The sequence below is a fragment of the Halichoerus grypus genome, chromosome 1 (genome assembly GCF_964656455.1).
Source record: "Halichoerus grypus chromosome 1, mHalGry1.hap1.1, whole genome shotgun sequence".
NCBI classification, from domain to species: domain Eukaryota; kingdom Metazoa; phylum Chordata; class Mammalia; order Carnivora; family Phocidae; genus Halichoerus; species Halichoerus grypus.
Genome location: NC_135712.1, coordinates 209,157,756 through 209,174,657, shown reverse-complemented (window position 1 = coordinate 209,174,657; position 16,902 = coordinate 209,157,756). Strand labels below are relative to the sequence as shown.

Below are 16,902 nucleotides of genomic sequence, written 5' to 3'. Positions count from 1 at the left end.
TCACTAAGGTCTCTCTAGAGGGCCTGGAAAGGGATACCGGGCAAGCACCTTTAGTAAGATAACCAGTATCTGGACAGAAAAGGTGAGAGACAAGAAGACGGCAGAGCGAGCTGGAGGTGACACCAAAAGGGTCAAATGCCACAGAATGAGAATGGATGCCTATTGCCAACCAGGCCGGAAGTAAGGAAGTTCATGACCCAGCAAGTCTGTGACCTCGGTCTCCACTGTCTAGATCTCAACAGACAAAAAAAACCACAGAGACAATCCTGGGATTATCCCAGTTCAGCTTCTCTTAGAAGGAACCACACTGCCTGAAGAGCTGGAGATGCCTGTGCTGCAGCCCCCACGGCGTGAATACCCCCTCCCCTGGAGCTCAGGTAGCAGGACCGCCCTGCAGATGACCTTGCCATCCTGTATGTTTATGAAGGCCCAGCCCTGCTGCATGTATAATGCTTTGGAGTTTATGACATTTCACTTAGCTGAAATGGGGGTCTGTGTTGCAACTACTCAACAGGCTGGCAGGATGGAGACCTAGACTCAACTCAGGAAGCCAGTTAAGCAGCACAGGTATGGCTGATGTGTCTTAGGGGACACAGATCAAGCCTTCTCATGGAGGCTTCTTACGCATACCTTCGTCAAGGCACACACAGGCTCTATCCACTGTGATGGATAAACAACTAAACGTTCATTGACGTGCAGTGATAATCACCAACCCCCACGAGGGGGATTAGGTAACTTTCCCAGAGTTGCCTGAGGGGAGGTAGGGCGGGATTTGAACCCAGAGCCCTGCACCATGCCATGTGTCTCAACCACATGGGAACAGAAGCAAAGTGACATTTAAGAAACCAAGATTCAGTCTTCACCTTCTCCTCTTCTTCATCCATTTCAGCCTGCACTCCAGTTCTTCCTTCTCTGTCTGGCTCCTCCTTAGACTTCGGTTTAGGTGTTCTGTCACACAAAACAAAATACATACACCCTGATCAGCTCAGAGAGCCTGACGCCATGGCAAGCAGCCCCATTGAGGACTACAGTCTCCTCCCAGGACTTAGAGCGTGGACTGCCTTTCCCAGCTGAAGGGCATGTCTTCCCTGCAGGAAACCCGGAAGGCACTTACTACTTCAGAACTTAGGATCTTTAGAAATGCCATCAATATTTCATATAGATGCTGCTGACATACACCAGCAGCTTAAAACAAAAACAAACAACCCCCCCCCCGCCGCCACACACACACTAGGACTCCACTGATTTCCTGTAACCTGATGGGAACATGCCTGCAGTGGAAGTGGCCCTGAGGTCACCCCGTAGAGGTTCACAAGAGCTGGTCTGATGTGCAATCTGCCCCAGCAACCATGGAAAGCCACTCTCCACATAGTATCTTGGCCACAGGGCCCTGCCACTCCATTTGGATGTTCTGCCCAGCCCGAGACAAAGGCCCAGTCTCAACATTCACTTCAGCCAGGTGGAGGTCAACAGAGGCTTGAAGTGCTTTTCACCTCTGCCCTCACACTCGGCCACCGCCACAAAAGCACACCCAGGCTAGCCACGTCATGAAGAGGCAGATCCTCCCCATCATCCCCACCAAACCTGGCCAAGATCAGCTGACAGTCATCAAGATGTAGACTCGTAAGCTAAATAAATGCTATCTCTTAAGCCACTGGGCTTTAGCGACAGTCTGTTACACAGTGTCTTCACAGCTGTGGGTGAGGAACAGTGCCGCTCCTTCAATGCCCTTTACCACCACCTGACAAACCGCTTGCTGTATGACCACCACGGAGGAAGAGCCTGGGGTCAAGACCAGCTGAGGTCAACTGAGCCCTGCTTTCACTGTGGTGGTCTGACCTTCCACAAGCAGAACTATCCCCACACATGTATAACTTACACACCTAATGCCCTGTCCACTCAGCTCTCTACCAGAGCACTTATTTTAGCAATTAAGTTCACAGTAGAAAGTACAAAGGCATGTTAACTATACTTACGGTTCTTTGGTTTGACTTCTGAGCCTCTTTTCTTCCTGGGGGAGGAGGGGAGAGAAAAAAAACTAGTTGATTTTCCTTCACTTAGACCTGATTTTTTTTTTTTTTTAAGATTTTATTTGAGAGAGAGAGAGAGAGAGCGCGCGCACATACAAGCAAGCAGGGGAGAAGCGGAGGGAAAGGGAGATAATCTCCAGCAGACTCCATGCTGAGTGCAGAGCCCGACACGGGGGCTCGATCCCAGAACCCGGAGATCATGACCTGAGCTCAATCCAAGAGTCGGATGCTTAACTGACTGAGCCACCCAGACGTCCCTCCCTGATCTTTTTGTAAGTGTTCTGTGGAAATAAAACCTAAACTGATCCTATAGCTAGCTGGTGGGAGTAAAGACAATCTTCAAGACAGCAAGTTTATTTCTGGTGGGGTAAGCAGGCAGGAGTCGCAGGATCTAAGAGTTCTATAATCCAAGTGTTTTACCCCCAAACCCTTCTATCACCCGTCATTAGGAAGTGTGGACAACCTCACAGACAACTGGCTATCAAAACCAGGGACCTATAATAATGGCAGGAAGCAGGATGGTCCACTCTGAACAAGTGCTCTAGCTCAAACACTGACAGCACATCGTTTGGAACCTGAGCTTAAAGAGCTAAACACATCTCTCTGGAAAACATCGAGTTGTACCCAGCCTCAAACCCCACATTTTGTGAAGAGACCACAGGAGTTGATAATGTGGAGAAGAAACACATCACAGACCATTCTCTACAAGAAGAGATACTGGGAGGGACGCCTGGGTGGCTCAGTCGGTTAAGTGGCTGCCTTCGGCCCGGGTCATGATCCCAGGGTCCTGGAATCAAGTCCCACATCAGGCTCCTTGCTCAGCAGGGAACCTGCTTCTCCCTCTCTCTCCCTCTGCTTGTGCTCTCTCTGTCAAATAAATAAAATCTTTAAAAAAAAAAAAAAAAAGAAGAAGAGATACTGGGAGTCTGACCACAGACAAGGCATTTCAGTCCCGCCCAAAGCTCCTTTGGAGGGTGGTCAAGCAGGCCCCCTAGAACTGCCTGCGCTCAAATGAGTTGGAGTGTGCTAACTAACTGCTGTCTAATTTTAACTATTATCAGGGTAGGCAAGGTGATCAATTAAAGGCTAGCTTTAAGGACCAAATGGCTCAAGAATTATCATACATCGTAGCTGCTCCCCCACTAGAGCAATAACACACGCCCATCCTTTAAGAGGTTCCCAATAACAGCAGTAACCCTCCAAGTTTGTAAGAAACTTCTAATCGATGCCTTAACAGGACACAGAACAGGATCTGATATTGCTCCATCACCCGTGACCGCTCAGTGTTAGCAGTCTGTCATACAGGGAGTACTGTCTAGTGGTAAGGCTTCCGGTATCAAACCCCCATTCCCTCTCCTCTCCCCACCCCGAGGGGGTTCAGGTGGCACATCTCTGTTTCACAGAATCTTAAACTCTGATTTTACAAAGAAACTGGAGGTCTGGGGAAGACCTGGGGGGAATCTGGGCTGACCTCAGTTAAGAATACAACTTAGGGGGGCGCCTGGGTGGCTCAGTCGTCAAGCGTCTGCCTTCGGCTCAGGTCATGATCCCAGGGTCCTGGGATCGAGCCCCACATCGGGCTCCCTGCTCCGCGGGAAGCCTGCTTCTCCCTCTCTCGCTCCCCCTGCTTGTGTTCCCTCTCTCGCTATGTCTCTCTGTCAAATAAATAAATAAAATCTTTAAAAAAAAAAAAAAAGAATACAACTTAGGGGTGCCTGGTAGCTCAGTAGTTTCGGTGTCTGCCTTCGGCTCGGGTCCTGGGATCAAGCCCCACGTCAGACTCCCTGCTCAGCTCAGAGGGGAGCCTGCTTCTCTCTCTCCTTCTGCCACTCCTCCTGCTTCTGCTCTCTCACACATTCTCTCAAATAAATAAAAAAGAATACAACTTGAAGAGGGGCTCAGGTGGCTCAGTCAGTTGAATGTCCAACTCAGTTTTGGTTCAGGTCATGATCTCAGGGTCCTGAGTTCAAGCCCCACATCAGGCTCCATGCTCAGCACGGAACCTGCCTGAGAGATGCTCTCTCTCCCTCTCCCTCTGCCCTTCCCCCAACTCATCTCTCTAAAATAAATCTTAAGGAAACACACACACACACACAAACACACGCGTTCGCACGCACACACAACCTTATATCTGGATGCTGCTATAGGATTTTAGCACCACACGTGTTTGAAAATTAGATTTCCACAAAGACTTGACGAGCAAGGGAGGCAGATGGGCAAGGGCATGGACCAAAGTTCTGCAACTGATGAACTAGCACAAGGTCCAGCTGACTGCCAAGCCTAACACTGGTGTGCTCATCACCACAGCCACATAACCCCTCTTCCAGGTAGAGAACCACAGAAAAAGGGAGTTTGAAAAGCATTTTGGCTAAAGTCAAGGTCATTTTGATTAGAGAAAGTCATTTTGTTCCTACAGGCTCCCCACTCCCCGTGACCCCCTTCCTAAAACCAAATGGGGACTCAAAGATTAAAAAGTACAATCGACAAACTTGGATGTGACCAGGCTTTACTTTTTCATCTCTTTCTTCCTCTTCTTCCATGTGTGTTCCAGGTCTTACTCTTTCCGGTTCTTCTGCAGGGAGCGGTCTAGCAACTCTGTCAAGCAAAGTAGCACACACCCCAAGGGTGACTCTCCCAAACTCCTCCCCTGCAAGCAGTTTTCATACGGTCCTTCTCTTCCTACCCAAGAAAGCAATCTTTATCTCAGAACCTCAAAGGGCACATACTACTTTAATATTTAATAGGACCTTTAAATCTGGTTCTGCCCTCAATTCTTTCTTTGCAATGAGAATTCTACATGAATTGAAGGTTAATAATCTGACCCCAAATTCAGCATTCTTAAGCCATCTATGGTCGCCATGGCAACTCACAATAAAGCTCCTTAAAACTCTTCAGAAAAGTCGTTTCAGTAATGAAGATTGCACATTGTACAGAAAAGATGTATTAATTATTCTTACTGTTCTCTGGATGTAACTCTCCGTCTCTTCTCCTCCTGTGTGGAGAGCAAGGGAAGAAGACACGAATATTCATTTCAAAGAAGATCAAATGAAAAGCACGGGTGAGACAGTATTCAATACATCTGATACAGTTAAACATGGCAGAGGATCTGGGTTTGGGGGGAAAGAGCTGGGCACCCATCAGTCTGGTAGTGATGCCCCCCCCCCCTCAAAACAGAGGCGAGGCCCAGGAGTTGGCCCAGCACATGTCCATGTACCAGCTTATCTAGTGATGCTATGTAAACGAATCAAAGATCCTCCACCTTCCGTCAGGAATTCTTTAGCATTAGAAAAAAATGAAATAATAATCTGAGATTCACATCAGCAAGTAAGAATGACAACCTCAACTGGACACCAGCTCTTTTCGGATGAATACCCTAGCGCGCCATTTTCCTAAATTCACACTATTTGCCATCTCCAGGGTATCTATATATATTTAAAAGGGATAAAAATATTGTGATGATAAAATAGATCTGCACCTTGTTGGAGGTGGAGGTTACAACAATAATCCACACATGCGAGTATATACACATATATGTGAAAACTGGTAAGGTCTAGATTGTACCAATGTCAGTTCCTGGTTTTGCTGTCGTATTAGTTATAGGAGAGATTACCATCAGAGCAAGTTGGGTAAGTTACACAGAACCTCACTGTATTCTATCATTTGAAACACATCTGAAAGAGGTCTGTATATGTATCTATAGAAAATTCTGCCTCCAGGCTACCTTCAGACTTGAGCTACATCTGCTCCTCCCTGAGTCTCCAGCCTGTTGGCCTGTCCTGCATGTTTCACAATTGCCAGCCTTAAACCCATGAGCCAATTACTTAAAATTAGTCTTTATATATATATATATATATATATATATATATATATATATATATATATACATACATATACAGTCTATTGGTTGTTTCTCTAGCGAACACAGATACAGATTTTTATACTAGTATACTAATACATTCTCTCTCTCAAACAACATGGAAGAAACTGATAAATCCTACCCCACCAAACATCCTTCTGCACTACTTAGAAGTTTTACCAGGGGCACCTGGGTGGCTCAGTCGTTAAGCGTCTGCCTTTGGCTCAGGTCATGATCCCGGGGTCCTGGGATCGAGCCCTGCATCGGGCTCCCTGCTCAGCGGGAAGCCTGCTTCTTCCTCTCCCACTCCCCCTGCTTGTGTTCCCTCTCTCACTGTGTCTGTCAAATAAATAAATAAAATCTTAAAAAAAAAAAAAAGTTTTACTAAATGCATATAATACCTGCTTTTAAAACATAGTAAATTTTCAAAACTAAGTTGACTAAAGTAAGATTATCTCTGTATGATGACTTATGTGACTAATACCATCTGATACCACTGGTTTGGTACATGAAGTCTTACTCTGGACTATTGGAACAGACACTGTTTTTACAAGTGTTCATCCACAAAGCCCCGAGGCCTTGCACAAACTCAGAAACTGAAATATACATTTGAGAAGCCAGATAAAAAGGCCCAAAAGGTTAGGGTGCAAGAAACCACTCTAAGACAGATGCATGTGGGAAAGAGCTACTGATATTACAAGAGCTAGCCTGCTTCTGCCTGTAATGCTTTTTCCTAGGAGAGAAGAGGCTTGTCCACTGAACAAGTGGTTCCCTCTGTGCCTCAGTTTCCCACTTGAGAGTGGGTAACCCAACTAAACGATAAATATCTGAATAAAGGTTATGAAGAGTAACATCAAGTTTTTAAAAATAGAATCAGTGTGTCTTACAACAGGATGTCAAGCCTACCTCAATGCTAGGGATAGCCCAGTGACACCTGAATGACCCCACAGTGCGGTGCTTCTCACCCAGTGCAATTTTACCCCTCTCCCCAATCTGGCAGTAACCAATAATGCTTGTGGTGGTCACAACTGAGAGGGGAGGGGGGAATTATTACTGGCATCTAATGAGTAGAAGTCGGGACGCTGCTGTGTTCTACAACCCACTGGGACGCCCCCACACACAGCAAAGGATTATCTGGCCCCAAAAGTCAATAATGGCATGGTTGAGAAACCGAGTCTTAAGGAGGAGTATCTGTAGTTTGCTCTATCAGTAGCAATAAGGCATTTACTACCTACACATAAACCTATAGACTTCCCCTCAATTTACATAGCTAATCCCACGGCAAAATCAAAATGAAAACTAATGTGTGACCACCTGGTATTATCTAGGTTTGGCCCTCAAGTCACAAGGGAAAGTACCATCAGAGATAACATTTTCTGTATCAAAGACCCTCAATAAGCCACTGGTTTCCCAACCTAAGAGGTCTAAGCAGATTATACCACATATAAGGAACTGTCTAATGCTCTGTTAGACAAGTTAGATGTGGAAAGGGAGCTTAGGCGAGCAGAAGCCAAGGCTTTAAACATGTCACATCTGATTGCCAATCTTGTCCACTAGAGAAGTAGGAAGGTAGAGGAGGGAACAGACTGAAGTTACAGGGCTGCCTTGTGAGTAGCAGGGGGGCCTGTGGAGCCCTCAGGCCTAAAAGTCACATACTTCATACTGCCCAGGTCCAGGGACATGTCCTAACACCTTGGTCACTTCAAGTTCATTTAGATAGTACTGACTTTGCACTTGGCCTATCAGCAAACATACCAAAAGAAGGCAGAGTGAAGACCCTGAAAATGCCAGCCCTACCTGGTCTTTTTCTTCTTCAGGAGACTCATCCGATTTCGTTTTTTCCTGCTCTTCCTCAGGTTTCCGTTTGGCAGGGCTGTCAGAAACAGGAAAGCCAACTGTGAGCTCAGCCAGACGCTGGACCCCCAACAGGCATGAGAGGATTTGTATTCCTCCCTACCAAAGGCCGCCTCTTTAGGACAGATTCAGGTCATGGGTACCTTATTCCCTCCAAGGAAATGCCCTCACTGCCGGGATATTGAAAGAGGCTTCAAGTTTAATGTTTGAGTGACAGGTTAGAATATGGCCATTTTGCAAACCTAAGAAATCATGGATCTAGACGTTGATCAACAGCTGCTGGCCTCACAGAAGAGACTTCACATGCCTCTAGATGGAAAGACACGGCACCATCTATGAAAAAGTCTCAAAAAATAATAAAGCTGGAACCTGATCAAGCTTCTAGACTTAACTAACCAGTTTATAAGAAACACAAGACAAGGAAGACATTAACCACCACAAGGATGCAGTCAGCTAGACCTAGAAACTCTATTGGACAAATGAACTAATTTCTTCAAATAAATGGCAAGAAAAGAAAGGAATCTGTAACTTGAAAGGCTTAAAACAAATCAAGTAAACACAATTTGCCACACACAAGGAAACAGACACTGGCTATGTATTTGATAGTAAGGAATTATTATCCTTTATAAAGTACAAAAATATTAGAGTTATGTTTTGTCTTTTAATTTTTTTTATTTTTATTTTTTTTTAAGATTTTATTTATTCATTTGACAGAGAGAGACACAGCGAGAGAGGGAACACAAGCAGGGGGAGTGGGAGAGGGAGAAGCAGGCTTCCCGCGGAGCAGGAAGCCTGATGCGGGGCTCGATCCCAGGATCCTGGGATCATGACCTGAGCCGAAGGCAGACGCTTAATGACTGAGCCACCCAGGCGCCCCATGTTTTGTCTTTTTAAAAGAGACTGCTAAATGTTAACATTTTATTCATATTTTGCTAGAATTGCTAAAAAAAAAAAAAAAAGAGAGAGAGAGAGACAGACCGATTTTATCATCTAGAAATATACTGAAGGGGCGCCTGGGTGGCTCAGTTGGCTAAGCGCCTGTCTTCAGCTCGGGTCATGATCCCAGGGTCCTGGGATCGAGCCCCGCATCAGGCTCCCTACTCAGCCAGGAGCCTGCTTCTCCTTCTCCCTCTGCCCCTCTCCCCACATCAGGCTCCCTGCTCAGCGGGGGAGTTTGCTTCTCCCTCTCCCTGCTTGTACTCTCTCTCTGCCAAATAAATCTTAAAAAAAAAAAAAAAAAAGTAAATATACAAAATGACATGTCTGGGAGGGGTTTCAAAATAATCCAGTTGGGAGAGAGTTTATGGGGGTACAGATGAAAAGATGGCCAGCTGATAACTGTTGACACTGGGTGACGGGTACCTGCGGGGGGCAGGGGGGAGGTTCATTTTACTATCATGGCTAGTTTTGTATATTTTTGAACGTTCCCAGAAGAGTAAGAATACAGGTGTTGAGAAATGCTCTTCATCAGTGTTTAATGAAGAAAACTGCAAGATGAAAACCTATGCAATGTGGAACTCAAAACTGCTAAGTTATACCCTATTAATTCCATTCCTGTTTACCAAAAACAGTTTGCCCTGAGAAAAGATGGCTGTCAATTCATTATATACTGACCCCCTTGAGAAATGAGATAGGATGGTGGTCTGCCTGGTAGTTTGCCTTGTAATCCTGGGGCTAGAAGAAGCTTCAGCTGTTTAAAGAAAAAAAAAAGCCACTATGAATAAAAGAGTTCACAAAGTGTAGTTCTTAAGCATTACCAAGCTAGTGCAGAGAATGAGGTTCTGAAGATTAAGTACCTTCTCTTCTTGTTCGAACCAACAAGAGTCTTGATAAAGGTAGCAATTAGCACCTGCCAATTTGCACAGCCATGTTATTGGAGCTCTTATTTGAGGGGCCAAAGCCTGAACCAGAGGAGACAACCTCCTCTTATATCATCAAAAGATGAAGTGTCCAAGAACTAGACCTGCGCTCAAGTCCCACACTCTTATGTGTTTTAAAAATTCCAGAAGAGTTACTTTGACTACAAAGGAGTCTATACATTTAGCTTATATAGGCATATAACTTAGAAATAGTATTAATACCTCCTCTTACCTTATACATCATCAATTTAAGCTGTTTTGGGATCTCCTACTCTATACTTGGTCAAAGAACAAATCTGAAGAAGTATCTACAGCTAAGCTAGTTAGGAAGTATTCACAAGAAACAAACCAGGAGGTACTACCCCGGGGGGACCTATGGCTCCCAGGCTGGTACCATGTCACAAGACAGCTAATCTCCCCCAAGATTAAATAAGTGGTCTTACACTTGGTCTCTCCATCGGACTTGCTTCTTCTGGGGATGGAGATTTTGGAAACGGGTCTGGGGGATTTGTTTTCCTCTGCCATTCCCGCTCTGCGGTCCTCACCGCTTGTCTGGCTGCCGTTTCCTAGACATCCATTCACTTCCCGACTGAAAGCATGAGCTCCATTCTCCAAGGATAAATCTTTATTTAAAAGGGATTTGACTTTAGCCAGGTAGCCCTCCTATAGCAGGAAAGGATAATTTAAGTAGCAGTGAATGTAAACAAGCGGCAATAAGAGAATAAGGAAACACGCACGTCCTTCATAACTACTGGGTAACAAGGAGAGCTGGGGATGATTCTGCCTCCCTGGTCACACAGGTTACACGGGAGGAGACGTTTTCTAGACGCCAGGATGCTGAGAACTGACTTACCTCTGATAATTCTTCTTTATGTAATTTGGTTTCCAAGTCACATAACTGATTCTTTATTTCTGTTTGCAGAAATTCATGCAGGAGATTCAGTTTCTCCTTCACACATTCCTAAGGGAAGAATATAGGTTTAGATGTCCCCAAACTCCCACATCACTAATGGACTAATACACAGAAAATTAAGCTGCCTGGCCACGAAATACCAACTGAATGGCAGGCAATGCTGACTCAGCCTGAAAAACTGAATATTCACAAGACACGTTTGTGATGTTTCCCTTAAGATCACATCATACCATCTCCAGGGTGGTGAAATATGGGAAGATTAGGAGGTGGGATAGAGACACATAACGGTGTATTAGAAAAAAACTGCCTTTGAGAAGGGTGACCAGGACAAGTTACAATTAAGAATTGATGGTGTGGAACCTAGACTGGGAAACTTATCAATGAGTTACCAAGAGATTAGCAGCACGTTAACACAGAACATTAAGAATAATATCTAAGTTATCCTCAAAACTATGGAAAAAAGCTGGGGTGCCTGAGTAGTTCAGTCGGTTGAATGTCCGACTCTTGGTTTCAGCAAAGGTCATGATTTCCTCGGTCGTGTGATCAAGCCCCATGTCAGGCTCTGTGCTAAGCGGGGCATCTGCTTGAAGATTCCTCTGCACCCCCCCCACCTGCACATGCACACTCTCTAAAATCTTATTAAACAAAAAAAACCTATGGAAAAAAGCTGATTCCACTTAAACTTTTTATGAGCCACAAAGTATCTGTCAAATAGTAACATTTGGCAATAAAATTTAAGGTGGAGATTACCTTTTCTGTTAGGCTATCTCTTTCCAAATCTTTGAGCCTGTGGGAAGAAAACAGGAGAAAGAAAGGCAATTATGCAACTGTTTACTCTAAGACTAAAAAAACAAACGAACAAAAAAACAAAAACTGTGGTTTTAAGATTTTATTTATTTGTCAGAGAGAGAGCGAGCGAGTGCACAAGCAGGGAGAGTGGCAGGCAGAAGGAGAAGCAGGCTCCCCGCTGAGCAAGGAGCCTGATGCGGGACTCAATCCCAGGACCCTGGGATCATGACCTGAGCCAAAGGCAGCCGCTTAACTGACTGAGCCACCCCGGTGTCCCTAAGACCACAGTTTTAAAGAACTTTGGAAATAAATTTGACATGTAGGAGTGTTAGGGAAAAGACAAACAAACAAGAAAACCACGGTGGTTTTCTCCTACCCCTGAGCTAGAAATCCTACTATAATGCCTGTAGTAGTCACTAAGAAGTCATTTGCAATCTGAATGAGGTCTTCCCCCCTCACCCACCACCCTTTAGGGTGCAGTTTTTCTGATAGAGAACAGAGGAGCTCTATAACAGTATTATTTGCAAAGGAACTAGGAAAATGGAGGCAGGCCATATAGTTGGGGTCCACCTGTTAAATGACTTACAGGTGGTCTTCGTCCAGTTGGTCTGGCAAGACCCCATGAAAGGGCACAGCACAGCGTGGCCAGTGTTAGAAGGAATGGGCCAGGGTCATAAGATGCAGTGGGGAACAGCCAGCTAACATTCCCAAAGGCTAGGGTGCGGGGTAGCAGCATTCTAATGAGGAACATAAGAAAGGGAAGTAGGGGCGCCTGAGTGGCTCAGTCACTTAAGCATCCTGCTCTCGGTCTCAGCTCAGGTCTTGATCTTAGGGTCGTGTGTTCAAGTCCCGCACTGCGCTTCACGCTGGGCATGGAGCCTACTTAAAAAAACACAACAACAAAAGGGAAGTAAAGGCATCTGGTGCAGCAGGGAGTACCCACACTCAGGGTTGACAGATGAAGTGAGAAGAGTTGTTGGCTGGCACCTCACCAGAGAGCTCTTCCTTTGGAATGTTTAGACCTAATCCTTCAGGAGTGCAGAACTGTCATGAGTTTGGCTGGAAAAGCACAGCCTGATTTGATCATTAAAGATTAGTGTCTTGCCTTTTTTGGGGGGGGGGGGTGGGGAGAACCAAGGAACAAGAGCAGAAGACACCGAGGAAAGGGAGACGAGTGGACAAGCTGTGGTTCCTAGGCTGGGTGCCAACTGTGGACAGTGCGGGGAGAACAAGTCTAACCAGCTGGGTTAGCATCGGTCACTGGAGAAGAAGTGCCCTGGGCAGGGACTGGGCCTCTACCGTCTCTGAAGCCTCGCACCCAGCATCCATACAGACAACGGACTCCGTTATCACTAGCCAAAAGGGTAAGAACAGAGCTCTCCCAGGCTGGTTTTTCCAAAGAGCAAGTGTGAGCAGCAAAACCAGGAATGCAAGCAATAGGCTTTGCTGGACTAATGTCACAGAGGCTGCTCTGAGTGCACGTGGGCCCTGCCTCTAGCTTTGATCCCCACATCTGTAGGTACCTATTGTACGCCAAGCCCTATTCCAGGCAACGAGCTGGGTAATGGGATGCAGGGACCGCCAGGCAGGGACCTTCAGACCTGGGTGGTCAGGAAAGGTCTTTCTATAGAAGACTCTGACTGCAGACACAGTGGTAGTATATACTATATATTATACACACACCGAGTACATGTAACGCCTTCAAAGTCATTCTACCCTCGAAGTAACTCAAGTCTGGGAGAGCCAGATGAGAATAGATGCAGAACTCTGTATGCACAGCCAGACACACACATGCTGCTCCAGGAGCCTCACATCGGACTTCTCAGTCACTCTACTTACAAAACCATGGCAAAAACACGGCCCCTTGATCCCGAGGTTACCTCAGGTGTTAAGGACAATGCTCAGCTGACTATGAAGCCCATCAAAGTACCCTTTTCACAATGCTGACAACTACATCTGGGCACAAATTCTGTCAACCCCTTCCATGAATTGGGATTGTTTAGTCTGGCAGAGAGGAACAAAATAAACTCTTCAGAATACCTAAAATGTCTTGCCCTGTGAAGATGGACTGTAACCTGCCTGGCCCCAGAGAGGAAGGTCGGAGCCCAGGGCAGGCACTGAGGAGCCAGAAGTGTGACAGGGAGGAGGCTGGTCAGTGCACTTCCCAAGAGTCCATCCCTTCCCCGGTAAAACTGAGGATGATACCACCTCACATCTGCTTTACATTCAGAGCCAGGAGGATTAGAAACAGACATGAAGGAACCAGGCAGGGCACTCAGAACAACAGCCATGTTATAACGAGATAAAACCTTAGCTCCCATCCGGCCCAAGATCCCATGATTCATTTCTAGTTGCTTCCCTCAAACAGTCCTATAAGGGAAATAAAGCATAACTGAAGGAATAAAGCAAATACAGTTCAAACCTGAGGGCTTCTGAAGAGCAAGGGTATAAAAAGCATCAGGAAGGACTAGCCCAGAGGAGTAGAGAGCTCAGTGGGAATGGAGCAGGGGAGCTGCCGAAAACAGGAGCAGTCCAGTGGGGAGCTGGCTCAGTACACCCAAGAAACCCACACAAGTCAGGCTGGGTGCCAGTCTGAGGGAGGTCAATAACTTCAGGCTAAAAGATTGATCTTGTTCCACAGTTAAACCACTGAAGGAATCATGGCGGGGCGGGGGGAGGGGGGAAAGGGGGGCCGCGGGGAGGAGGTAACCAAGACATCAGAGCCATGTTTTAGGAAAATTAATCTGGCAAAAATACATTATGTCGATTAGACAGGAAGAGATTACAAGATGTTAAATCACTCTTTAACACCCTAAACTAGAAATGCTGGTCTGTAATATGATTTAGCAGGAATGGAAACCACGCTAGAGAAGTTACAAAACTTCATTAACTCTGCCTCTTGTAACTGGCTGCACGGCAGATGGGGTAGGGCTATCTGAGAGGATATCTGTGGTAGGCAGGATAATGAGCCCTTCCCAAAAAGAGATGTCCATGCCCTAATCCCCCAGAACCTGTGAATATGTTGCCTTACTGGTAAAAGAGAATCTGCAGATGTGATTAAGGTTATAGCCCTTGAGATGGGCAGATTATCCTGGATTAGCCAGGTGGGCCCAATCTAATCACTTAAATCCTTAAAAGCAGAAAAACTTCCCAGCTGCATTTCAAGAGATGTGACTAAAGAAGGGTGAGAGAGAGATGGAACATGAGAACTAGCTTTACTGACTTTAAATATGGAGGCAGTGGGCCATGAGCCAAAGGATACATCATCTCCAGAAGCTGGGCATGGTTAGGGCCAGCAAGAGAAGAGAGACCTCAGTCTTACAACCACAAGGAACTGAATTCTGCCAACAATTTGAAAGAGTGAAGAAACATTCTCCCCTAGAGCCTCCAGAAAGGAATGCAGCCTGCTAACCATATTTCATCCAGCGAGACCCATACCAGATTTCTGACCTACAGAATTGTTAAAACAGATTTAGGTTCTATTTAAACCACTAAGATAATTTGTTATGGATGCAATTAAAAACTAATGCAGTATCAGAAATCCAGAACATTTTTGTAGGGAAAAAGTAAACAGGCCATGAGCGTAAAGAGTGACATTTCAGTGAACAGTAGCTCAGTAGCACTAGATGGCCATTCAGCAGCTAGAAATTAAAACTGGCTCTCCTGAGAGACATCAAACCTGTCCAGGTGATAGGCCCAACTGCTGCAAGTCCTAGGACTAGAAGAGATAAGGGTCCAGGAATGAAAGAAAATGATTGAGGGGGAGTGAGGGGAATATCAGGGAAGAGAGGGGCTCCCTGGTAGTAAACACCATCACAGAAGCCAAGGATAAAAAGAATTAAAAAGCTAGATACTGAGAGATGAAAGAGGCTAGAACACCACCTCAATCCTAGAGAAGAATGCCTGATCAAGAGTAGGACTGGATACCTGGCACAAAAGCGAAGGTGGCAGCAGAAGGAACAAGTCCAGACCGTTCTACAAGAAGCCAAAGATGAAGGTTGGAATGATAAGCAGGAATATACATCATCTCTACATGGCATACACTGCTCTATTAACACCTGCCTCAGTAGCAGATCTGCATGTTGCTACTCTAAATTATGCTCCCCTAATGGAAATGAAACATACAGCTGACCATGTGATAAGTAGCCCAGGTTTTCTTGCAGGGGCTGCTCTACCACATTCACACGTATCAGCTTAATTGGTCTTCATAACGCCCAAGCGGAATGGGCAACACCATTCCATTTTACAGATAAAACACCAAGAGTTGGGGCGCCTGGGTGGCTCAGTCAGTCAAGTGTCTGCCTTCGGCTCAGGTCATGATCCTAGGGTCCTAGGATCGAATCCACATCGGGCTCCTTGTTCAGCAGGGAGTCTGCTTCTCCCCCTGCACCCCCCCTTGTGCGTGCTCTCGAGGCTCTCTCTCAAAAATAAACTAAAAAAAAAAAAAAGGAAAGAAAAAGGAAACCACCATGAAGTTAAACAACTTAGCCCTACAGCTATGGTAGGAAGGAATTTGAACCCCAGTAGTCTGCACCTCTAGAATACTCCTGCAGGGGAGAAATAGAAGAGTCAGTTTTGCCCTCTTCAATACCCAGTTAGAGCCATGGAACTAGAGCTAAGAACCTGAAACCCAGTTTAATCACAAAACAGCTAGCAGTTAAAAAAGCTGTCACAATTACTTAGGCTAATCAGAGTTGTACAAAGGAGGCTGCTACAATCTGTGTTTGAATCCAGGTTTCATTAAAGGGGAAAGTCTGGCATGCGTGCCTCTCAGAGTCTACTCTAACCTAGCTACAGATACAGCAAATAAGGCAAACAAATCACCATCAACTCCAGGGTTGCAAAGGCAACATGCAGGGTGCTCGAGCAGAATTCAACACCCTTCCTGTTATGGGGGAAAGGGATGGTCTTTCTGAGCACAGTCTTAAGGATAAATGGATAGTAGTCAACTTAGGGAAGGGGTAGATAGAACTCAGCGTCACATTGGCCACTCTGCATGGTCTCAGGCCCTGAGAACCTAAGGTTTGTAATGGCTTGTGAGAAGAGCGCAGGATGAATCAGGCAAGTGGACAGGGATTCTGGACTTCAGGACCAGTGCACCCGGCAGCGTGTGGGGCAAGGAAACCATCAGATCCAACTTTTGTAAGAGGATCACCGTTTCCACTTATAGAAAAGACCCGAGTAGCAACAGGAAGACCAGTGAGAGACTTATCGCTTTGTACAAATGGTGGCTTGGACAGAGTAAGAAATATAAGTGGAAAAATGTAGCTTGTCCTGAAAGGCATAATTTTTAGATTTGGGGCATATTATACTTCAAAAACAAAGTTAAAGACTTAAAAACCCAAACACTGAAAATAATTTCTGGCATTACTACATATCTAATGGAACTACGTGTTTAAAAAAAAGCTGACATATATAGACAAGTTAGCAAAAGTGACAGAAATCCATGAGGACCAGGCCTAGTTTTGTTCCTAGAGTATTCTACTGGACTTAAGTACCTCTTGTGTTATAAGTTATACTCCTCTAATTTTCATAGATCAAGAAGTTATACCTCTATTTACAAATCTAAGTTTAAGGGAGTGTTGAATGCCATGTTTATGT

General features: G+C 45.5%; 1 protein-coding gene across 3 annotated transcripts in view; it reads right to left on the bottom strand.

The window, feature by feature from the left end:
- DNMT1 (DNA methyltransferase 1) overlaps window positions 1-16,902 on the bottom strand; it is a 44,602-nt gene that overhangs the window by 25,543 nt on the left and 2,157 nt on the right. For 2 of the 3 annotated variants that reach the window (XM_036119616.2, XM_036119617.2), the window contains exons 2-10: window positions 11,263-11,299; window positions 10,453-10,560; window positions 10,043-10,262; window positions 9,355-9,430; window positions 7,684-7,759; window positions 4,988-5,022; window positions 4,541-4,625; window positions 1,977-2,011; window positions 864-948 (exon numbers count right to left, since the gene is read on the bottom strand). In XM_036119616.2, the coding sequence (XP_035975509.1) occupies window positions 864-948; window positions 1,977-2,011; window positions 4,541-4,625; window positions 4,988-5,022; window positions 7,684-7,759; window positions 9,355-9,430; window positions 10,043-10,262; window positions 10,453-10,560; window positions 11,263-11,299 (757 nt within the window). Of the gene's footprint in view, window positions 1-863; window positions 949-1,976; window positions 2,012-4,540; window positions 4,626-4,987; window positions 5,023-7,683; window positions 7,760-9,354; window positions 9,431-10,042; window positions 10,263-10,452; window positions 10,561-11,262; window positions 11,300-16,902 lie in introns of those variants that run through there. The other variant, XM_036119619.2, reaches the window with a different exon arrangement.